Below are 24941 nucleotides of genomic sequence, written 5' to 3' on the forward strand. Positions count from 1 at the left end.
GACCCTGAATGTGTATATCTGTAGAGGAAGTCGGGGGGGGGGGGGCGTTCCTGTGCCCATTTAAGAACTGCTCATTTGTTTTCATTAGTCCTGTGGGTCTCATGAATGTAAACTCTGTTGGCTTACAAAGGTGGGGGCTTATCCTGTGGGTGGGAGCCTTAAAGGTCAGGGATCTAGATATGTGGTCCAAACTCTTTGCTCCTCAGGGAGAAGCTGGGAGTTTGGAGTTCCTTTCCAATTGTATGGTGCTGTACCAAGGATGGGATTTAGGGTAAGAGTTGTCTCAGACTTGCCTACGCATTTCATTGTGGGTATTTTCATTCACCCAATGTGTAGGAGTCACTTAACTAATTTCTGGATTTTTCTCAGAATTGCTCCATGTGTAGCTATATATTTGGTGCATCTGTGGGAGGAGGGAAAGTTCAGGAGCCTCTTATGTTGCCACGTTGGTCCCTCCCTCTATATCTATTAATTCCTTTCTTGTGATGTTAAAGCCTCATCATTAAATATTATCAAAGTAAATATTGATTAATTGAATTTTTAAATTAAAAGTAACCAAAAAATTAATTAATTAAAAGTAACCAATTCTTAAAATTCTGAAATATTTGACTCCTTAATGCTGTTCTAAGCGGCAATATTTAGAAGTATTTTCAAGGAATTCCCATATTTCAACTATGTACAGTCCAAAGCCTTTGATGATGTAAGTATTTTATTGTGATTTTTACTTATCTGCCTCTTTTTATTTTATTGTTCGTTCTCTAAGGGCAAGGACTAGATCACATTCGTTTTTATGTTTCCAATGCCATGCTCAGTGACTGGTACCTTATAGGAACTCAAAAAATGCTTGGTAATTGAGTGCATGTGACTTTCATAGGTGGGTTTGTATATATACATTAGATTTATAAAATCTCTCTGGAAGCTAAAGAAATTATTTTCGTCTAGGTCTAACATACTACTTTCTCAAATAAAATAATAAATTATTGATAGTGGTGGGTTTTTTTGAGGGTTGTGGATCTAGAGAAAGGTTAGAATTTTAATAGTTTAGGGGAAAAATAATTTGAATTATTATTCAAGAGAGTCTTTCTTACATATTTTCTAACAAATTGAGAGTGTGAATGAAAAATTCTATATATTCCATGATTGATTAAGTTTTATTTTTTAGCTTCTTTACACAGATAGGAATTTTGTGATTTGTGCTCCAACTGGTTCTGGGAAAACTGTAGTGTTTGAACTGGCTATAACAAGATTATTAATGGAAGTCCCATTGCCATGGTCAAACATTAAAATTGTTTACAGTAAGTATTTATATATTGTAAGAGTAATTAATTATAATAATGAAAAACCAGTGAGGCAAAAGTAAAAAATTAAGTTCAAGCCATAGGAATTAATATTTGGTTCTCCATACATTTTTTTTTTTAAAGATTTTATTTATTTATTTGACATAGAGAGACAGCCAGCGAGAGAGGGAACACAAGCAGGGGGAGTGGGAGAGAAAGAAGCAGGCTCCTAGCGGAGGAGCCTGATGTGGGGCTCCATCCCAGAACTCCGGGATCACGCCCTGAGCCGAAGGCAGACGCCCAACGACTGCGCCACCCAGGCGCCCCTCTCCATACATTTTTAATGAAGACGTATCACATTTGCTCTTGTCTGTTACATTAAATTCCAAGCACATTTTCCCAGAGTTGTAAATGAAAAGTAATATTTGAATTGAGAATTTGAACTTTACATGTTTATTTTTTAACGGACAGTAAGAACAATAAATTCAAACATTTTGTAATTCTGACAAATTTCCATAGGAACCTTTACTGTCCTTTCTTAGGTATATATATATATATATTTGAAATTTTTCATCTAAGTAATTTATGTACATGGTTAAAAAAAATAAATTACCACAAAAAGGCTTATAATGAAGAGCAATAATCTCCTGCCTTACCTTTCTCCACTCTTAGTTACAATTCCCTGAACAATTACTTCTTTTTCTATTTTTAGTTTAGTCCGGTGATTATATCTCTAAATAATATGCTTTTATTTTTAACTCTTTCAATTTATAAATATTAGGCAGCACCTAGTTGTATAGTTTCATCTTAATTTTATTAGCCAATGTTTGTGAAAGTAATTTTAAAATTGCACTGACATTCAAAATAAATATCTTATATTGTTATAGTGGCACCAATAAAGGCCCTGTGTAGTCAGCGTTTTGATGATTGGAAAGAAAAATTTGGACCAATAGGACTGAATTGTAAAGAACTCACTGGAGATACAGTAATGGATGACCTATTTGAGATTCAGCATGCCCATATTATTATGACAACTCCAGTAGGTGTTATTTATACTCAATAATATTTCCTTGGTTTATTAGAAATATGTTTCTCTTCACCAAGAATAAAAGTTAAAAGAAAACACAAAGTAGAAGAATATATTTGCAATGTAAAAAACAAACATAAGAAGTACTAATGTTTAGGTTATATAAAGAACACTAATCAGTAAGTAAAAGATAAATTACCAAATGGGAAAAATAGGCAAAAGATATGAATAGGCAATTTGTTATTGAGGATAATTTGTAATCATACTTTTTGCTTGTATTCTTTTATCCAAATATTATGTATTGCAGAAGGAGGACCTTGGTAGGCCTTAAAAAAGTAATTAGGCTGTAATTTTGAATATTTTTGGTTAAACTTAAAAATAAATGGGGGTTTAATTTTTTAAGCACTTGTAAAACTATCAGGATCCTTTAAAATGTTTTTAATCTTTAAATCTTTTTCAGGATACTTTTAAGACATATTAAAATATTGCCCATTGTTTGTTTAATGTTAAGATTTTTATTGATATCTTAATATTTATTATAATTTCTTATCATATTAAACCACTTACATTGTTTCTTTAGGAAAAATGGGATAGCATGACTAGAAAATGGAGAGACAACTCTTTGGTCCAGCTGGTTAGACTCTTTCTCATTGATGAGGTAGTGAACACTTTACTCATTTTCAGAGATAAATATAAATTGATGATTAGAATGGATAGAAAGAAACAAGACATTTTCAACCAAACTATTGTTTGTTTTATCCCTTCAAGTGGAAAGGCTTATTTTCTTAAGTGTGTTAATATTATTATGGATTTTAATTGATTAGTTTTTTATTCTTATAGCTAATCATTTTTTTCTTGATTTCTTTCTTAGGTACATGTTGTAAAAGATGAAAATCGTGGACCAACTCTTGAAGTTGTAGTCAGCAGAATGAAAACTGTACAGTCTTTATCTCCTACTTCTGAAAATAGCAGCACAATTATTCCATTGAGATTTGTAGCTGTATCTGCAACAATTCCAAATGCTGAGGATGTAAGTTAGAATGTTAGTCTATCTGGGGCGCCTGGGTGGCTCAGTCGTTAAGTGTCTGCCTCTGGCCCAGGGTGTGATCCCGGCGTTCTGGGATCGAGCCCCACATCAGGCTCCACTGCTGGGAGCCTGCTTCTTCCTCTACCACTCCCCCTGCTTGTGTTCCCTCTCTCGCTAGCTGTCTCTCTCTCTGTCAAATAAATAAATAAAATCTTAAAAAAAAAAAAATTTTAGTCTATCAGATTTTTTTATGACTAGTGAAATATTTTGTCATTTTAATCTTAGAGGAAAGTGAGGTTTTTTTCCTGTAAATCTCGTAACCAATTTAGTAGGAAAGTATGTTGTAGAAAGTTATTGTTAGATCTCATAGGTATGGCAGTACTAGGCCTTGTACTTGGTTGATTTGGTTTAATGAAACATTTTTGGTACAAGTCTGTTGTTTACTAGTATCTAAAAGTCTTGATTTTTATGGGTTTCAGATACCTATTAATGACTAACAATTTGTTATGGTTGTTATAATCACCTGACTCTAGTTGTATAGCAAAGTATGGTGGAGAATGAAAATAATTGCTTAGGTGATTACCACCCACCTTTTCACATCTATGTGACTGCCATTATGGTAAGCACTAATAATAGATACAGAAGTGAAAACATATAGACCCTGCCCTTGAGGAGGATCTCTTGGTTAATGGGCTACACAGGTAAAGAAATAATTGTATACAGTATTATACTTGCTATAATGAGTATATGTCCTAATTTTTTTTTTAATATTTGGGCAAACTTCTTGAAAAATAGTATGGTTTAATTGTTCCTCACTCCAATTACTTCTCAGCCTACCCAGTATGACTTTTTTTCCTGCTATTTATTTATTTATTTATTTTTAAAGATTTTATTTATTTATTTGACAGAGATAGAGACAGCCAGCGAGAGAGAGAACACAAGCAGGGGGAGTGGGAGAGGAAGAAGCAGGCTCATAGCGGAGGAGCCTGATGTGGGGCTCGATCCCATAATGCCGGGATCACGCCCTGAGCCGAAGGCAGATGCTTAACCGCTGTGTCACGCGGGCGCCCCTTTTCTGCTACTTAGAAATTTCACAAATAGTTCCCATATTGTTTAATCCAATGGAAAATTTTGCCTGATTTATCTTTAGTTTGGCAAAATTATTCATTTTCCAGTTCTTATGTTAACAACCTGTTTTGTTCATATTCAAAAATAATAGAGAAAAATTTTAAGTATATGTAATCAGCAGAAACCCAGTGTTTGTCTTTCCAGACATATAGGTGGAATCATACTATGTGTGCTCTTTTGTGACTTGCATGTCACCTACAGACATTTCCATGTCATTAGATATTCTTTAATACATTTTTTTGGGTTTTATTATAATTTATTGGTCTAATGCTTTAATGATGGAAGGTTATTTCCATTTTTGCTGTTGTAAACGGTGCTGAAGTTAGTATATCTTTGAAAACATCATGATTATTTCTCTATGATGAACTTTTAGAGTGGAATAACTGAGTCAAAGGATATATAAAACGCTAAGGAAACAGTGCTTTCAATAAATGGTGTAGTCATTTATACCTCCACCATCAGCCATTTCTCTGTATTCTAGCACTGGGTATTATAATAAATTATTGTTATTATTACATTTAAATAGTTGTCGGGGTCCCTGGGTGGCTCAGTTGGTTAAGTGTCTGTCTTTGGCTCAAGTCATGATCCCTGGGTCCTGGGATCCAGGCTCCCTGCTCAGCAGGGAGTCTGCTTCCCTTCTTCCCTCTACCCCTCCCCCGTGCACACTTTCTCTCAAATAAATAAGTAAAATCTTTAAAAATAAATAGCTGTTAAATTTCTTGTTTAAAATATACTTTATTTTAAAATTTTGTACTGCTTTGATTTTTACTGAGGTAAATATTTTTAATATATCAATCACTTTAAGTTCTTTTTTTGTACCTTGCCAGGTCATGTTCTTTACCCTTTTTTCACATTGGGATGATAAAATTTTCTCATTGATTTGTAAGCAGTCATTAAATATCAGTACTCTGTAATTCTTGAAATTCTTTTGTCCTTTGAGATAATCACTACATCTGGTGAATGCTACTTTCCTGTCCCTTTGTACAAATCTTCTTCCTCAATTTTCTCCAAATTAAGGTCTTTACTCTTGACTTTCTGCTTCTTTCAAATTAAATTTCTTGTTTGACTTATTTGCACACAGGATAGCCTTGAAAATGTTTTAATATTTCCTTCTCCTGCAACTAAAAACTCATTATTCCATCTTCCTGTCAAAGAAATGGTCAGTTTCAGAGCAGGCATGAAGCCTAATTACTAACCAGGTTATATGAAGATAAGGATTGCTCACCATAGCTTCAGAAATTAACAAATGACTCCAGCATTGAGTCTAAAATGTGCTTTGGGCACTGCCATCTCTCAAGTATTTATTTGCTCTTTGTTTAAAAATTATCAACCCTTGGGGTGCCCGGGTGGCCCAGTCATTAAGCGTCTGCCTTCAGCTCAGATCGTGATCCTGGAGTCCTGGGATTGAGCCCCGCATCGGGCTCCTCCGCTGGAAGCCTGCTTCTTCCTCTCCCACTCCCCCTGCTTGTGTTCCCTCTCTCGCTGGCTATCTCTCTCTCTCTCTCAAATAAATAAATAAATAAAATCTAAAAAAAAATTTTTTTTTCAACGCTTGCCAATCTCAGCCAGTCATTACTTTGCTACTCTTTTGCTATTATTTAGCACAACTCAAAAGATCTGTCATGCATATCTAGGCAAAGGTCTGAAAAATAGGAAGCTTATAATGATAGTGAGAAATTCAGTTTCTCTGCCAAAATCAATTTTAATTTTATTTTGGACTCTTGGGAAGGAAAATAAAACAAAATAATAATTAATTGGGAGTTTACAATGTTGAAAAGTGTGAATAATCTTAAAATACTGCTACCAATAATATTTACCAATATATGAATAGGATGGTGTCACTGGATTATGTAATACTGAAAAAGACAGCTTAATTATTTTTATACCTTGTCTTTAAAAGTGGTCTATTATTATGTTATGTTTAGACATGAAACTTGACTAAAAAAAACTTTTAATGTATGTTTCTGTTATTTAAAGATTGCAGAATGGCTTTCAGATGGTGAAAGACCTGCGGTATGTCTGAAAATGGATGAAAGACATAGGCCAGTGAAACTTCGGAAAGTGGTTCTTGGATTTCCCTGCAGAAGTAACCAAACCGAATTTAAGTTTGATTTAACCCTCAACTACAAAATTGCCAGTGTTATACAAACGTACTCTGATCAGAAACCCACACTTGTGGTATGGATTGTTAGTTGCTTATTTTTGAGTATAATGTTCAGTTTTTAATATAATTAATCCAAGAATTCATTTATTTTTAGTTTTGTGCAACAAGGAAAGGTGTGCAACAGGCTGCTTCTGTTCTTGTGAAAGATGCTAAATTTATTATGGCTGTGGAACAGAAACAGAGGTATATTTTTTCTTTTTTTGTTATTGGAGATAGGAAGACATTTAGGGATTATCTAGATGAGATGAGAAAACTGGGTTCGTTTCTTCACCTTTTCAAGTTACTCAGCCTCTCTAAGCCTCAGTTTCCTCATCTATAAATTAAGGATAATAGTAATTTGGAAGATTAAGTGAGAGAGTGAATCTTAGTGACACTATGATCCTGTCTTCTTTATTTCATAGCCAGGTTTCTTCGAAGATTATTCATATTGCTGTCTTCATTTTTTTTACTCACTTTGAGTTTGGCATCTCTTGTAATTTTTCCCTGAGGCTAATCTTGCTATTGCCCTCTCAGGAGCCTCTAATACATTTGATCCCTCCACCTTATTTCAAAACCTGGACTCTGTGCTGCTGCGATCATCCTCTACCAAGTTTCTTCCTACTTTGCTGGCTGCTCACCCTCAGTCCTCTTTTCACCTCTTCTACCCAACTCTGAAATGTTGGCATTCTAGAGGTTCTATCCAGGGTTCATTCTTTCTAATCCCACACTTCTGGTATTTGTATCTATCACATGGGTTCAAAGAATATATGTATGCTCGTATATGTGTCTATGAGTTCCTAAATTTATAGCTCCATTCTGAACTCTAGTTTATAGTCCATGCCTAACCGACATCGCCAATTGCTTATGTATGAGCGTCTCAAACTATTAGAAATTAGTGGTGATTTGAACTAAGGAGGTGGCGGTGTTGATGGAGATAAAATGATACATTTGAGATATAATTAGAAGTAGGAATAAACAGGTCTTGGAAATTGATTGCAGAAAGTTATGGAAGAAGGTGAGGGAGGTGCCAGTGATAGGTTTCTGCCATGAGCAACCAGGGAGTGCTGTATAATTAAGATGGGGGAATACTGGAAGAGGAGTTGGTTTGAGAGAAAGAACCATGATTATATTTTGGATATATTGAGTGAAAAGGAATGGGATGCCATTTTGAGTTGGTGTAGACCAGAAAAAGAGACTGATGCTTACCTCATTCCCCTTTGACCACTCGTGTTCTAGCAACTCCTATAAGACTTCTTTTTGCCCATCAAGCCCCAGATTCTGTTACTAAGGTTTCTAAATTTGTCTAACATGCTCAGCTATTTTGTACTCTGGTTTCTTTAGCTTTTTATTAAATACTTCTTCTGTTGTATCATGCATGAAAATAACAAAATATTCCTATATTTTGGAATTTCTTAGTTAACTTCAGGAACTTAATTGGTAGTATTCTCATAATGAGAATGTTTCCCAAGCCTTTTTAAACAGTTTTTTATTTTAATCACCTGGTCTGAGCCTTTGGTTTTTTTTTTTTTTTTTAAATATTTTATTTATTTATTCAACAGAGATAGAGACAGCCAGTGAGAGAGGGAACACAAGCAGGGGGAGTGGGAGAGGAAGAAGCAGGCTCACAGCAGAGGAGCCTGATGTGGGGCTCGATCCCATAACGCCAGGATCATGCCCTGAGCCGAAGGCAGACGCTCAACCGCTGTGCCACCCAGGCGCCCCTGAGCCTTTGGTTTTAATCCAGAAAACTTCTTGGTTACTTATGGGCAGTGATCAAGAATATTGGGAGAATGTATGCATCCATTAGATCATTTTGCTGGCAAAACCTTTTTTATAATCAAATCACAATCGATAGTTTCCATACCAGCTGCACTTGGTTTTTTAACATTCTTGATTATTAATTTTCTAAATGTTTTTAGCAAAGATGGGGTTTCAAAACCCAATTGACCAGGTCATTATAAAACTAGTAGCAGTATAAATGTAAAATGGAATTTTTTTAAGAAAGTGTAGCTATTGGGTAAAGAGATTGTAAGTAGGGATGAGTAATTTGGAACCTTCTACCTGGGTGAATAAACTAGCTGGGCCATGTGACTTTTAGTCAGAAACAAATGTGTTTGTCAAGCAGTGAGGCTTATTTTCTTGCTCAAAAACTAACTCTGAAGGAAATTTTTAAAAACTTGTAGAATTCTTTGTGTAATAGTGGCATCATTCATATAGAATGACTATATAACCTCCCAAGATGAATACTTAATAATTAGCATTTTGAACCTGAACCTATCTATAAGAGTAAATAACTGAAGTAGCTAACCTGTATTCACCCTTAAAATTAGTTTCCATTCCATCCTTTCGCTTTTCTCCTGTTGTCTGCTGCACCCAAATTAGCTAATTTTGTTTTAATTATTTTCTTATACAGAAGCATATATCATATTTCTCCTTTTCTCACTTCCCACTCTTTACCTAGTTACTCAAGGAAAATTTCTCTTGTCTTTCAATTCTTTCTTCACCCTTTGTCTCTCCTCCCCCGCCCCCTTATCCCCCTTTCTTATGCTTGTTTTTTCCAGGAATGAAATGCTGGTATTAGAAACAACATGAGAGGCTCCTGGGTGGCACAGGCTGTTGAGCAACTGACCCTTGGTTTTGGCTCAGATCATGATCTCGTGGCTGTGGGATGGAGCCCCCTGTCAGGCTCCGAGTCTGCTTAGGTTCTCCCTTTCTCCTTCTGCCCCCCACCCTCACTACTCTCTCTCTCTCAAATAAATAAATAAATCTTAAAAAAAAAAAAAAAAAAAAGAAACAGCATAAAGTTAGAGACCATGATTTGGATTGCAGTGCTGCCACTTTACTAGCTGTGTTCCACTTGGCACATTACTTCTCTCAGTTTCAATTTCTTAAGCAGGGTGGGATAATATGAGAATCAACTGTCTGTATTACCATATTATTACCATTTTGGCTAATTTCACTTAGCACAATGCCCGCTAACTTCATCCATGTTGTTGAAAAAGGCAGAATTTCCTTCTTACTTAAGACTCAGTAATATTCCATTATGTGTATGTGTGCGTGTGTGTGTGTATCAAATGTTCTTTATCCATTCATCTGTCTCAGACACTTAAGTCGTGTCTATATGTTGGCTATTCTGAATAATTTTGCAATCAACATAGGAGTACAGGTACCTTTTTGAGATACTGATTTTGTTTCCTTTAGATATAATCCAGAAGTGGAATTGCTGGATGATGTGGTAGTTCTATTTTTAATTTTTTGAGGAACCTTCATATTGTTTTCCATAGTGGCCGTATCAGTTTACTGTTCCCACCAGCAGTGCACAAGGGCTTTCTTTTCTCTACATCCTCACCAGCATTTGTTATCTCCTGTCATTTTGATACTAGCCATTCAACAGGTGTGAGGTGATATCTCATTGTAGTTTTGACTTTCATTTATCCCTGATGATTAGTGATGTGGAGCATCTTTTCATGTATTGTTGGCCATTTGTATAACTTTACTGGAAAAATGTTTATTCAGATCCTTTGCCCATTTTTAAATTGTTTCTTCTTTTGCTGAGTTGTAAATTTAAGGACTTCTGAATATGAAAGTTAGATATTGTCTACTTCTTAAAGGTGATTTTCAAACAATGATATTGTGAAAATGTTCTAATATCTGTAGCTTCAAAATAATTACTAAACTAAGAGTTTTTATGTTAATGGGAATTACTCTTAATAATTTTATGGTATTTTTAAAATAGGTTACAGAAGTGTGCATATTCCATAAGAGATTCAAAACTGAGAGGTAAGTTTAGAGATTATTTTTGAATAGAATTTTCAGCTACACATAAAAGGAGTCAATTATGGATGAAAAATTAACAGCATATAACAGGTTATATATTTCTATTATAGATATCTTAATACATGGTGTTGCTTATCATCATGCTGGTATGGAGCTGTCAGATAGAAAAGTAGTTGAAGGAGCTTTCACTGTTGGAGATCTACCAGTTCTTTGTAAGTAAAACACATTCTTGTGGCTATTATAAGATATTTCGGAAAACTAAGAGAAAAAAAAAGAAAAAGTTCAAGTATTCTGGCTTATTTCTGTTTTTCTTCCAAGAATCTAAAATTATGTAATTACCCATGCATATACGTGCTGCAGTAAACTCTGGCAGTTTTAGTTCTTTATCATGCTACTGAACACAGTGCTACCTGAAAAGTAAGAATTTAATAGTTTTTGGTTTTAAGATGTGTTATTGTTTCACATTGTAATGTTCTTTTCCTCTTTGTTTTTCCTAAATTCTCTATGTGTGAGTTTTTACGTATAAGAATATATATTTTATAAGAAGATGTCTACCTGAAGCAATAAAGTTATATGGCTTGAAAGTATTATTTCTTAATCTGATGCAGTTACTACCAGTACTTTAGCTATGGGAGTAAATTTGCCTGCTCACCTAGTAGTTATAAAATCTACAATGCATTATGCTGGAGGAATGTTTGAGGAGTACAGTGAAACAGATATTCTACAGATGATTGGTAGAGCTGGTCGACCTCAAGTAAGTGACAATATTTTATTTTTGTAACTTGTTTTAAAATAAGGTAAAAAGCAAAAACTCTTTTTTGTGTACTTTTTGTTAAACATTTAGATTAACATTTCATATTCAAATTAGGTTTAAAAATAAGTGCAACGGAAAGTCTACTTTAATGGAGACCTAGAAGTAAAACAAGTCTCACCGAAGGAGACATGCTGCCTCTATTCCCTGAGTTTCTCTTGGCTGATGGTTGGGTTGATGAATGTGTATATACTGTCAAAAGGTTTTTTTGTTTTTGGTTTTGAGGGTTTTTTGATTTTTGTTTTTTGTTCTGAATGGGGATGTTATTCGCATTTTAGATGGGACAGTTTTTCATTGTTTAGGACTGTCATACATTGCAGAATGTGTAGCATCACCGAGTCTTAGCACAAAATGTCAATAGTGGTCCCCAGGTATTGTGACAATTAAAAATTAGCCCATGTACATTACGAAACATGTCCTACTCTTTAGGCAAATACTTAAAGAAGTCATTCGTATAGTTAGTAAGGGAACATTTAGGAAGAATATCTTTTCAAAGAATGTCAAAATATTATGTTATATAAATCATAGTTTTTATAAGATCAATTAGATTATGTTACTATACCAAATCTTATAACTTTTATCCAGTTGCCTAAGTTTGTTTTGATTTTACTATTACTAAAATTATGTTGCATTGAAACCAAAATAATATTTTTACACCTCTACTCTTGGAAGGTTCTAAATTAAATTTTCAGTGAACATTCAAATTCAGAGGCATTTTTAAGGCTTTTGTTGTTTAAGACAGGGACTGCTTAATATAAAATGAAATTCATGAGTTCTTGAAGAGGACTGGTACCAACATGTACTCTTTTTTACTACATTTCTCTGTGTGTGTGTGTGTGTGTGTGTGTTTTTTTTTTTTTTCCAGTTTGACACTACAGCTACTGCAGTTATTATGACTCGATTAAGTACAAAAGAGAAGTATATTCAGATGTTAGCTTGTAGTGACACTGTAGAAAGCAGGTAATACAGAAAATATTCTAAAAGATATTAATACCACTTATATTTTTCCTTTTTGCATATTAAAAGGAAATTTGATTAGGAGATTTTCTAAGGCCATTGTCTTGAAACTTTTCAATAATCTAAGTAGAAAGTTTGTGTCCTTTTAAGAAACTCAATAGTTAAAAAAGAGGGTGGCATAATATTTTTATTCAGTAGTTTCTTAGCATGTGGTAGCATGTATCCTTGTTATAAAAGGCCAAATTAGTAATAAGACTATAATTTTCACATCTCTTTACATCTTTAAAATTTGTTTAATAATAGAGAGATAGGCAATCTGGGACCTTTCAGTGAAGTATATGATTGTAATACTATGAGAGAATATTCACTCTCCACTCTTTTTAAGTAATAATATCTTCTGGAGCCACGGGACAGAGAAAAATCTATAATTTTTTAACAGTTGAACTGATTTTTTATGGTTTTTTCTTATGTCTTTGAAAATTAAGTTATCGTTCATGAATTATTATTAATATAGCAATGAGCATATTCAGTTATATTCAATTACTGAATTATTCAAAATATTGTTGCAGTTTAAAAAGGTAAGGTTATGGCGTTGAAATACGTATTACTAATGCAAAGGTTTTTTTTTTTCTATTAGTTTACACAGACATCTTATTGAACATTTAAATGCAGAGATAGTGTTACATACCATCACAGATGTGAATATTGCTTTGGAATGGATACGATCAACTTTGCTTTATATCAGAGCTTTGAAAAATCCATCTCATTATGGTTTGTTACTTTGATTTGAAAAAGTAGTAAATTTTTTCAAGCCAGTTGAGTATATTTATGCTATTAAGTCACAGAATAGATTACAGACACTAATAGGTAACAGAAATAAAAAATAACATTCAGAAATACATTAGAGGCAAGAGTAGACAAATGTGAGAAATCTTTATTTATTTTACTTCTAGTCTTTTAATAAGGTTTGAAATCAGCACCATTAAATATAGACCTTTTAGGAAAAAATTAACTTGAATAAAAATAATAAAAATGCCTAAAATTATTTTTAAAAAGTTAAAGTAAAAAAAATTCTTGAATTTTGTCTGAACTAGTGTTCAAATCAAAGTGTATAGTACTGCTGTTGCTGCTGGAATTTGCATCCTGCTTCTAGAGCTAACACACGTGTGGTTATGTTGCTTCTAGAAGGTTCTTTCATATGGTGCAGGTTATAAAGTAAAAATACTTGGAATTGCTGAATATCAAATTAAAACCTGATTTGTTGCAGTACTATTCTAATACACACAGGTTCAAAACTTTAGATACCTGAGGGGAAAAAATACAGTATGCATGGTCATGGCTATACAATAAAAAAGCAAAAGATAGCCAATTGATGTTGAAAGGATTTTACAGCAGTGGTTATTTTCTATAGATAGTTAAGCCTTGTTTTAACTCATTAAGCTATTTTTCCCCCTATTTGAGATTAAGTTAGAGTACTCTATTCTAGTTAACTCAGGTATAAACTGAGCCTATAAAGATGAGTTAAGTCCTTTCTATTTTAATTTTTTATGAATTTTCATAACTTTTACAGGTTTTGCATCTGGATTGAACAAAGATGGAATTGAAGCAAAATTACAAGGTTTGATGCATTTCCTTGTAAAAAATTATATTTTGTAAATTTTAATGAAAAAGGTCAGTTAGTGTGGAAAGTAAGAATACTCTTTGGTAAATTATTTTTTTAAAAAGTAAACTTGTGGGGTGTCTGGGTGGCTCAGTCAGTTAAGCCTCTGCCTTTGGCCCAGGTCATGATCCCAGGGTTCTGGGACAGAGCTCCACATTGGGCTCTCTGCTCGGTAGGGAGCTTGCTTCTAACTCTCCCTCTGTCTACCGCTCTGCCTATTTGCGCTCTCTCTCTCTCTCTCTGTGTCAAATAAATAAATAAAATCTTAAAAAAAAAAAAAAGTAAACTTGTTTCCAGAAAAAAATGTATGCAGTATTTCTTTTTCACATGCAAATAAAGTTTAGCACATGTACTTTTTTTTCCAAATTAATGAATTTATAATTCTATCAGAGTATCTTCCTTTATGTTAACTTTGTTTTTATTGTAAAAATGACCCTCGTCTTTGAAAATATTGCCTATAGTATACAACGCTTCATTTTTCTAGTTTAATTTTAATTGAATATATAAGCCTACCTTGATTATGGGCTTCTTATCCTAATCTGTGCTAATGATGTATTCCCATCAAATCCCAGCATAATTTTTTAATTAATTAATACTTCATTACCTGTCTTTTCAAATATGAAAAAATTGTTGAGCATTTATTAGGATTAGAAATTGTCAGCTCTTCTTTTTATTGAGATTGCCTTTCAGTGAAAGAAAAAAATTTTAGATCCACTAAAAATATTTAGCCAATTTTGGGGTAACTCACTGTCTCAATTGGTAGAGCATACAACTCTTGATCTTGGGGTTCTGAGTTTGAGCCCCAGAGCCTCACATTGGGTACAAAGATAACTTTAAGGGGGAAAAAAAAATCAAGGAGTAGACGTCCCTCTACAGAGCAGCACTCCTGGTCTAGACCTTCACTTGGTGTAGATCTGAAAATATTTAACCAATTTTAATTTATTCTCTACTTGGATATATACATATGGCATATTAAAATGCAGAGATAAAGATGAAGCAGTAAAATTGTCTTGATTAAAGTATAAATATATTGTTGAAACAGGTGATAAGCAATAGCATAGATTCATAACACTGCTATTGAGAAACAGATCTGTAAAATAGTAGTATTATCCTTTGTTTACAGACCAATTTTGTAATGGAGTTTTCAAAACATATATTTTGATCATAATGGCCAAATACACACAAGAAATCAGATAGTCCAAGATAGTCCAATATAGTCTTGCTATATTCTGATAATTGTAATGATTTAACTTTTGTTAAATTAGCAGAACCATAGTTCATATTTACCTTATCTTTAGTCATTATAGGGTAGCTAAGTTTTGCCTATAAAGAATAGCCAAGTTTATTATATAACTGAATATAATATTTTGGTATCCCTGGAGTTCTGCCTTAAATCTCTTAGGAAGGATCCTTAGCATTCCTAAATTTGGTTATACTTTCTTGCTAAGGATCCTCCAGTAGTTCCCTCATCACTCTTAGAAAAAAATGCAAACTTTCACAAGAGCCCACAAATCCTCCTTGATATCTCCCTGTCTATTCCTCTGGCTTCATCTCTTGTCACTTTCCCCCTCTTTCATTCTACTGTTTCTAAATTGGATCTCTTGCTGTTCCTTAAACACACCAAGCTTGTTTCCACATCAGATCCTTCCACTCTGTTCCTTATTCCTGGAACACTTCTCACATATTTTACTTGTGGTCTCCACCTTCATTTCATTCAGATCTTTGATCAAATATCAACTCCTCAGAGAGGCCTTCCTGGACTACCTTAATTAAATCTACCTCTTCAAAAAGGATGGTAAAACAATTTCCATGATATTATTGCTGTTTTCCTTTTGTTGGAAAGGTGATACGCTTATGTTGAAAATTAGGATGAATATATCCTTACTATATCAGATATTATATAATAGCTTTATATCAGAAATACATAAAAACTTAAGTTAAAGTCTTAAAAATTCTTATTTTCTGGGTCCTTTCTCTCAGCTTTATTTTGAAACTTTATTATTTATCATTAAATTCTGTACTGATTGTTTTCTTCCATAAAATATAAGTTCTTTAGAGAAGGAACCTTGTCTTGCTACTGCTGTAAACCTAAAGCTTAGAATAGTGCTCAGTATATAATACAGTAAGTATTCTTCTTTGACTGATTAACTTATTGCATGTTAATAGTGGGTAATTAAGAAAATTAGCAAAGACTTCAAAAGCCTTACTTAACCAAATACTTAAAACTTTTTCAAGCTGCCTAAGCAATGTTGCTTAAACTGAAGTATTTCTCAAAGAATTTTGCCTTTTAAGGGCTATGTTTTTGTGAGTGGCTACTCTATTTAAGATTGAGCAAGTTGTAGCATTCCCACTCCGTGCACTGAATTACCTCCAATCTTCCGGGCTTTCTAGCATGGAACAATGGGAGCACTGTGGGCAGCAGGCTACTACAATTGCTCTGATCTTCATCAGTCAGTGAAAGTTGAACTTGCATTGCTTCCTGTTCAGAGGTTCCTTCCAGGTAGCAATAGTAGCATGTTAGAGATGCTGAAATAAGTACTAAAAGCATCAGCTGAAATAGTCACAAGTGGTTGCCTCAAGAGTGTGGCATACTCAGAGGAGGGAAAAGACTGGAGTTTTTTGAACAATCTTTGTAGCTCTTTTTGACTCTTCATACTTTTTAAAAAACTTTTATCAAAGATATATACAAACAAAGGAAAAGAAAACCATGCCACTTTGCAAGTCAGATAGCAGGATGGTTCAAGTAACTAGCTTCTTTATTTCTTTGTTTCCTAACTTGTATATGAAATAATATTAGTACCTACGTTGTTGTGTTATTATGAGAACTAAATGAGGAAATGCAAATTTCCTCACTTAAAATTAAAAGTTTCAAGTTGTAAATGTTATTTCATCACTTATTTTGATAATTTATATTGTTACTATTAGAAAATCTTTTTAGCTTATTAAATGTCTTTTTATTTAATGAGTTTTTCCTTACACTTAGGTAGCCACTACAGTTTTTCCCACAGCAAATATACAGAAACAGAACTTTAGCATATTTGATTATAAATTCTGTTTTGTGCTGCTCCCTTATCTTGCTAAAATAAAAATATGTTTCTTATTATTGAACAGAGTTATGTTTGAAGAATCTGAATGATTTATCATCTCTGGACTTGATAAGGATGGATGAAGATATTAATTTCAAACCAACTGGTAATTTTTCCATCAGTTATTAAATTTAACAATTGCTTAAGACTAAGACTAAATTTTAAAATATGTCCCACTAAGATTTAGATGATACTAAAATTAAATTGTGATCTCAGTTATCTCAACAGGGTATCATCATTATTAGCATGATATATTTATGTAAGAGTCCTATTTATAAAATTATAGACCTTCTTTTTGACAGGCACTTTGTCTTTACTGATTCTGGTGACTTTTGGTAGAGAATTGAAATATTGAAATCTTTGGGTCACTTCAAACCTCTTATAGTTCTTGTAGATACCCTTTTGTCAGTTCTCAATTATTCAAACATTGGTTATCCACATGGTTACTTAGGCTCCTTTTCTCTCTCTCTTTCTCTGTCTTTTTCATTCTATTTAGAATATAATAGAAGAGACAAAGAATGGTTTGTAGTTTTTAGCACTCATGATTAGAAGTTTCTTGGGGAAAATATTGACTTCGTTATTTCAAATTAATCCTTAATAGAAGTTGGGAGATATAGGAAAGTTTTTAAAAAATCAGAATCCTACTGTTAGCATTTGACATGTATCCTTCCATTTTTTAATGCATTTTTTATACATTTGCAACCATAGTTTAGAAATGTATGACTTTGTATCATGTTTTTACTTGTATTTAATATAAGGTTTTAAATTTTTTTCTTTATCTCTGTTTTTTGTTGTTGTTGTTGTTTTGTTTTTCCATTTTAATTACTGTGTGTCTTGGTATGGACCTCCTAAGGCTGAATTTTTGGGAGGATCTCTATGTCTCCTGGATCTAGATATCTGTTTCATTCCCCAGATTAGGGAAGTTTTCAGCTATTATTTCTCCAAATAAATTTCTACCCCCTTTTCTCCTTTTCTTCTCAGATCCCTATAATGCAAATGTTATTACACTTGATGGAATTACTGAGTTCCCTAAGACTATTCTCAACTTGCATAATTTTCATTCCTCTCCTTTGCTCAGCTTGGTTACATTTTATTATGTCTTCCAGGTTGTTAATTCGTTCCTCTGCTTCATTTGGCCTATTTTTCCATCAAGTATATTTTAATTTTTTTATTTTTTAAATTATAATAATATTTTTTTATTATGTTAGTCACCATACAGTACTTCCCTAGTTTTTGATGTAAAGTTCCATGATTCATTACTTGCGTATAGCACCCAGTGCACCATGCAATATGTGCCCTCCTTAATACCCATCACCAGCCTATCCCATTCCCCCACCCCCTCCCCTCTGAAGCCCTCAGTTTGTTTCCCAGAGTCCATAGTCTCTCATGGTTCATTCCCCCTTCTGTTTACCCCCCTTTCTTCTTCCCTTTCTTCTCCTACCATTCTTCCTACTTCTTATGTTCCATAAATGAGTGAAACCATATGATAATTGTCTTTCTCTGCTTGACTTATTTCACTTATATTTTTAAATTCGCTTATTGTGCTCTTGATCTCTGATTGGTTCTTTTCATCTATTTATATAAGGTTAAGTTTTTAAAGCAATTTATTGCCCTTACTCTCAGCCCTAGATTTATAACTGTTTTTTCCTTTTCCCATGGTTCTTCTGATAAACATAATTTTGTTTGTGAAAATTATCTTCTGTGTATTCTAGGGTGTCTCATTAGAGGGGACATAAGAATCATCAATGTAACTTCATCTGTTCTTTAGGTACTTTTACTCTCAAGAATCTAATTCCCACTATTGTTCCTTCCCTGTGGAACTTCTTGAATACATGGATACCATTCCTTCTACTCTTGAATATATCAAATAAATGATCTATAATGATTCTTCTCCATCATCATTGAATACTACCTGACTAATTTTCCTCTTCTTAGTAATCTTTTAGTTTTCCTCTGCTTTATTCAGTCTCTCCTTGCTGACCATTTTGCTTTACTATGGGTTTCTTAAAGTTGCAGACCTTGGACCTTCATTCCCAGTTTATGATTATTTTCTTAAAAACATGATTTACCTTCAAGCTTCAGCTACAGTCATTACATAAATGAATTCAAAACTGTAATTTTGATTCTGGTCCCTTACCTTCTTTATAGAATTTGGTGCTCAATTGTCTTTTTCCTTTTTTTTTAAGATTTATTTTATTTTTTTAGAAGATTTTATTTATTTATTTATTTATTTATTTATTTATTTATTTATTTGAGAGAGAGCAAGAGTACAAGAGTGAGAGCAAAAACAAGAAGGGGGAGGGAGAGGGACAAGCACACTCTGTACAGAACACAGAGCCCATGCAGGGCTCGATCCCAGGAAACTGAGATCATGACCTGAGCTGAAATCAAGAGTGGGATGCTTAACTGACTGAGCCACCCAGGTGCCCCAGTGCTCAATTTTCTGTTGGAAGTCTTTACTTACATGAATAACATGAAACTTGACATCCAGAAGCATGTGACAGTTAATTTGACATCCAGAAGCATGTGACAGTTAATTTGACTTGGAATACTGTGAAATGGAATGAACATAAAATTGGGGTTCCAAAACTTGGATTTCACTCCTGATTCTACCACTTGCTAGCTGTGACCTGATGCTCACTGAACCTTAGTTTATTCCATCTGCAAAACAAGAATATATTATGTGTCCTACTTACATTATTGGGTTGTTGTGATGATCAAATGGGATAACCAATGCAAAAAATTTTTACCATAAACATGAGTTGTTGCTCTCTTTTTTTAAATTTTTTAAAAAATAATATTTATTTTGTTATATTAGTCGCCATACAGTACATCCCCAGTTCTTGATGCAATGTTCCATGATTCATTACTTGCATATAACACCCAGTGCACCATGCAATATGTGCCCTCCTTAATACCCATCACCGGCCTATCCCAATCCCCCACCCCCTTTCCCTCTGAAGCCCTCAGTTTGTTTCCCAGAGTCCACAGTTTGCAAATGACACTACAGATAAAAGACTTGTATCCAAGATCTACAAAGAACTTCTCAAACTCAATACATGTGAAACAAATAATCAAATCAATAAATGGGCAGAAGATATGAACAGACACTTTTCCAATGAAGACACAGAAGTGGCTAACAGACACATGAAAAAATGTTCAAAATCATTAGCCATCAGGGAAATTCAAATCAAAACCACCTTGAGATACCACCTTACACCAGTTAGAATGGCAAAAATGGACAAGGCAGGAAACAGCAAATGTTGGAGAGGATGTGGAGAAAGGGGATCCCTCTTACACTGTTGGTGGGAATGCAAGTTGTTACAGCCACTTTAGGAAACAGTGTGGAGGTCCCTTAAAAAGTTAAAAATTGAGCTACCCTATGATCCAGCAATTGCACTACTGGGTATTTACCCCAAAGATACAGATGTAGTGAAGAGAAGGGCCATATGCACCCCAATGTTCATAGCAGCATTGTCCACAATAGCTAAATCGTGGAAGGAGCCAAGATGCCCTTCAACAGATGACTGGATTAAGAAGATGTCCATATATACAATGGAATATTACTCAGCCATCAGAAAGAATGATTACACAACATTTGCAGCAACATGGACGGGACTGGAGGAGATTATGCTAAGTGAAGGGGGGGTAAACAGAAGGGGGATGAACCATGAGAGTTGTTGCTCTCTTTTGTCCAAGGTTAAAAAAATATATCTGTCTCTATATTTGCCTATCATTCCCAACAGCATAACCATTTTGCCAAGCTTAAGATTATGAAATATTTGATATCTTTGGTTTCTCTTTAATTCCTCTGTCATTCCATGTCCAGGCTATACATATACATACATATTATTTATTTATATATTACATATATATATAATATATACATATACACACACACCCACCAGAGAAAGTCAGTAGATGATAGATAGATAGATAGATAGATAGATAGATAAAATTTATTATAAGTAGTTGGCTCACATACGTATGGAGGCTTAGAAGTCCCAAGATCTGCAGTCAGTAAGATAGAGGTCTATAGAGCCAATGGTGTAGTTCTGGTCTGAGTGTGAAGACATGAGAACCAGAAGAATTGATGGTATAAATTCCAGTCTAAAGCTGGTAGTCTTGAGACCCAAGGAGAGCCAGTGTTTCAGTTCAAGTATACAAAGTCAAGAAAAGACCTGCGTCCCAGCTTAAAGGAGTCAGGCAGAGGAATTCCTTCTTACACCAGAGGGTCAGTCTTCTTGTTCTATTTAAGCCTTCAGCTGATTGGATGAAGATCACCCACATTAGGAAAGGCAATCCGCAGGGCACCTGGCTGGCTCAGTTGGAACTTGCAACTCTTGATCTTGGGGTTGTAGGTTGGAGCCCCATATTGGATTTGGAGATTACTTAAAAATAAAATATTAAAAAAAAAAAAAAAGGCAATCTGCTTTATTCAGTCTACCAATTCAAATGTTAATCTCATCCAAAAACATCCCCACAGACACATCCAGAATAATATTTGACCCAATATAGAGGTACTCTATGGCCAGTTGACAGTTAAGTTGACACCTAAAATTAACCATCATAGCAGCTTAACATATAATACACAAATCTAGCTGAAAGTAGCTGAATTCTCAGAATAATACAGTACTGCACATGATGCCCTTTTACCTGGTCTTCCTCTGGGCCCAGGTTGGCCATGTACTCTGCCTTGAAAGTACATATTACCCAATGTCCAGTCTCTAAACATATTGTCCTTTGTGTTCATAACTCAGCAGCCTCAACTCTTATTACACCATTAAGCTATTAAAAAACAACAACACAAAGTGTTTACGTATGTATGCATGCATGTGTTTATGTATGTAGGTATAACTTTATGAGAAATATAACATCTTTTAAGCTGTGCTAATATTTTTATTAGGATAATTATTGAGATTAGTGTTCTTGTTATGAGGTTGCATGAATTATTTAGTTGTTTGCTTCGAAGAAGGAAAGAGAATTTTAACCTAAAATGCAGTCCTAAGGCCATTCAGCAAAGCTGATGGAGAATCTTTAAGTTCAAAGTTCCCTATCCAAGGAGTTCTTGTCTTATAGATCTACCTTAATATTCCTGCCGTGCTTAGTATTGGTTTGGAGCATCTCATAAGAAGTATGATCTTGATGTAAACATAGTGATAGATTCAGAACATAGTAGCTGGAGCCATCAGTCAGTCACTTCTGGTAGTAAGAGATGTGAGAGGGGTCTCATGGCCTCTACTTTTACCCCACCCCCCAATCCTATGGCCTTCATTTCGAAATATCCTGAATTTGCTATTATAAGAATATTCATCATTCAACACCATATTGATTAAAAGTTGCATCTTTATTTCCACCTTCACTTGCAAATCTTTTTAAATATTTTCCAATCCTTCTACTTTGACTCAATTTCTTCATGCCTTCCTTTCTAAGTTATTTTTATACCTTGCCTGGGAATCTTTCATCCTTTCTAATAATCCAGCAAGTATCAAGTCTTCTCTCAAACTTTCATTTTCTCTAGCAGGGAGAAACCTTATATTAATTTATAAACATCTAGGATAAGAGGAGCATCTTTAAATATATCGTAAAGGTTAACATACTAGTTCCCATGGTAACCATATTCTGTATATCTCACACATGGCTCTCAGAAGCTCCCTTTTATGAACCACTGAATCAACCATGTTTTGGTTGAACATATCCACCAGGATCCTAATTGATAATGTGGCTTTTAAGCTTCCCTGACTACTTTTCTTCCTGATTCTTAGTTCTGTCTACTCTTCCATGTCCTTGATGCCTATATGTCTGATGGAATGTCCAGTTCTTCCCTTCTTCAGTAAAACCTGTAGTACATATATAAGTGTTAGACCTTTGCTTGAGAAGCAATATGCAATTTTTTCTTCCCAGCTATTTCCTCTGTGTGTTCATAAGGCTTGAAATTCTTTGTAATGTTTTTGACAACTTGTAATTGACACCAGTAACTTTTCAAATGAATTTCATTTCATCATTTACTTACCCCTGCTCTACCCATACTGCTACTTCCAGCCAACTCAGTGTTCTATTTCCAAAACAATTTATTTTCAAACTTCAATTTAATTAAATATTGCTCAAGAATTTTAAGTGGTCCTCTGTTATTTTACAAATCAAATCCAAAATCTAAACTCCTTTGTTAATATTTCAAGGCTCTTTCAGGCCCTCATAGTCTTTTATTCATTGTGTTTTCGTAATAAAAGTAGCAACATTTATTTAATGTTAGGCACTGTGCTAAGTACTATACATATGATATTGCATTTAATCTTCACAACAAACATATGACATATATACTTCTATTTTCCCCAAATTACATTAAGAAACTGGTAAAATAACCTGCATATGATCACCTACTTACTAAGTGTTGGAGCAGTAACTTGAAGCAGGTCAGTTTGAGCTGAACTCATAGTCACTATCAAGCCATATCTCTCATTAAAGTATTCTAAAGATAGTCTTTTTAAAAAAAAATTTTTTTTTTAGAGAGTGGCAGGGGAGGGAGAGAGGGAATCTTAAGCAGGCTCCATGCCCAGCACAAGCCCAACGTGGGGCTCAGTCTCATGAGAGTCAGATGCTTAACTGACTGAGCCACCTACACAGCCCTAAAGATAGTCTTTAACTTTACTGTTTTGATAAATAAGTCTTGATTTTTTTTTTTTTTTTTACTCTGGTCATGACAGCTTTTCTTTTCTGCCAAGGCGTATTATTTATTTTTAAATCCTGCTCAAGCCCCGTTATCTCTACTAAGACATCCCACACTGACCATTCTCTTAGGTTTAATTTTCTCTGTACTTAAGCTTGTGTATGTAAATATATTTTTTAAGGATTTGTTTATTTTAGAGAGAGAGAGAGTATGTGTGCACAGGGTAGGCAGGGGCAGAGGGAGATGGAGAGAGAATCTCAAGCAGACTCAGGCTGAGCACCAAGCCCAACACCGGGCTTCACCTCACAACCCTGAGATCATGACCTGAACCGAAATCAAGAGTCAGATGCTTAACCAGCTGAACCACCCAGGTGCCCCTTGTATATGCAAATATTATCATTAACTGGATTTTGTCCTCTAGTCTGGCTATTTTGCATGTAGTTATCTCCCTAGCCAACCTATAAATTCTAGAAACTGTGTCTTCTAGATTTTCTGGTGTGTCTTTTGTACTTGATGCTGTTACAGACACAGAATAGATGTTAAGGAATGTTTGTTAAACTGCTGAAAAAGCAAGTTGTTTCAACTGATGGGGTGAATGTTTCTTTTTTCATCTTTTTCCACAGAGGCAGGAAGATTGATGGCTTGGTATTACATCACATTTGAGACAGTGAAGAAATTTTGTACCATCAGTGGAAAAGAGACTTTATTAGATCTGGTAAATTAGTTGTCACTAGAAAATAAATACGTAATGATGTAGTAAAAATAATATTGCAGAAACAACTACTTTGCATATCTCATGCAATTTAAGAATGAGTAAGCAGACAAGAACGCATTTCTTTTTTTTTTTTAAAGATTTTATTTATTTATGTTGACAGAGACAAGCCAGCGAGAGAGGGAACACAAGCAGGGGGTGTGGGAGAGGAAGAAGCAGGCTTCTATCAGAGAGGCCTGATGTGGGGCTCGATCCCAGAACGCGGGGATCACGCCCTGAGCCGAAGGCAGCCGCTTAACGACTGTGCCACCCAGGCGCCCCAAGAACGCATTTCTAGTAGTGCTTATATATCTCCTTATATACCGTTGATCATGAGATATGGAATATTACTCTTTACAGTATATTTTCAATCGTATCTCTGTATCAGGGCTAAGAAAATTCATATACATACCCAAAGTGGGATAGCAACTACCTTTCAACTTAAGTGATAATGCCAATTACCTTGGTGGTGGCTACCAAGTGTACTTTGTTGAGAAAGACCAGGATGATGTGGCAGGATATATTAGGCAAGTCTGCTGTGAGTGATGGACAATGTTGGACATGTGTGCCACGTACTTGCAATTCTTCCCTAAAGCTTTTGCGTCAGAATAATAGTAGAAATAAGATAGT

The 24941-nt window shown here is 34.4% G+C and overlaps 1 protein-coding gene across 2 annotated transcripts in view; it reads left to right on the forward strand.

Annotated features, from left to right (window-relative positions):
• The window catches only part of HFM1 (helicase for meiosis 1), a 101967-nt gene that overhangs the window by 23059 nt on the left and 53967 nt on the right, over positions 1 to 24941 (forward strand). The window contains exons 7-21 of one of the 2 annotated variants that reach the window (XM_057310475.1): positions 630 to 700; positions 1163 to 1295; positions 2165 to 2316; positions 2885 to 2962; positions 3176 to 3334; positions 6437 to 6637; positions 6718 to 6806; positions 10339 to 10382; positions 10490 to 10591; positions 10988 to 11133; positions 12056 to 12150; positions 12785 to 12918; positions 13718 to 13765; positions 16919 to 16999; positions 24184 to 24275. In XM_057310475.1, coding sequence (XP_057166458.1) covers positions 630 to 700; positions 1163 to 1295; positions 2165 to 2316; positions 2885 to 2962; positions 3176 to 3334; positions 6437 to 6637; positions 6718 to 6806; positions 10339 to 10382; positions 10490 to 10591; positions 10988 to 11133; positions 12056 to 12150; positions 12785 to 12918; positions 13718 to 13765; positions 16919 to 16999; positions 24184 to 24275 — 1625 coding nt within the window. The remainder of the gene's footprint in view (positions 1 to 629; positions 701 to 1162; positions 1296 to 2164; positions 2317 to 2884; positions 2963 to 3175; positions 3335 to 6436; positions 6638 to 6717; positions 6807 to 10338; positions 10383 to 10489; positions 10592 to 10987; positions 11134 to 12055; positions 12151 to 12784; positions 12919 to 13717; positions 13766 to 16918; positions 17000 to 24183; positions 24276 to 24941) is intronic. The other variant, XM_057310476.1, reaches the window with a different exon arrangement.

Source organism: Ursus arctos, unplaced genomic scaffold (genome assembly GCF_023065955.2).
Source record: "Ursus arctos isolate Adak ecotype North America unplaced genomic scaffold, UrsArc2.0 scaffold_12, whole genome shotgun sequence".
Lineage (NCBI taxonomy): Eukaryota > Metazoa > Chordata > Mammalia > Carnivora > Ursidae > Ursus > Ursus arctos.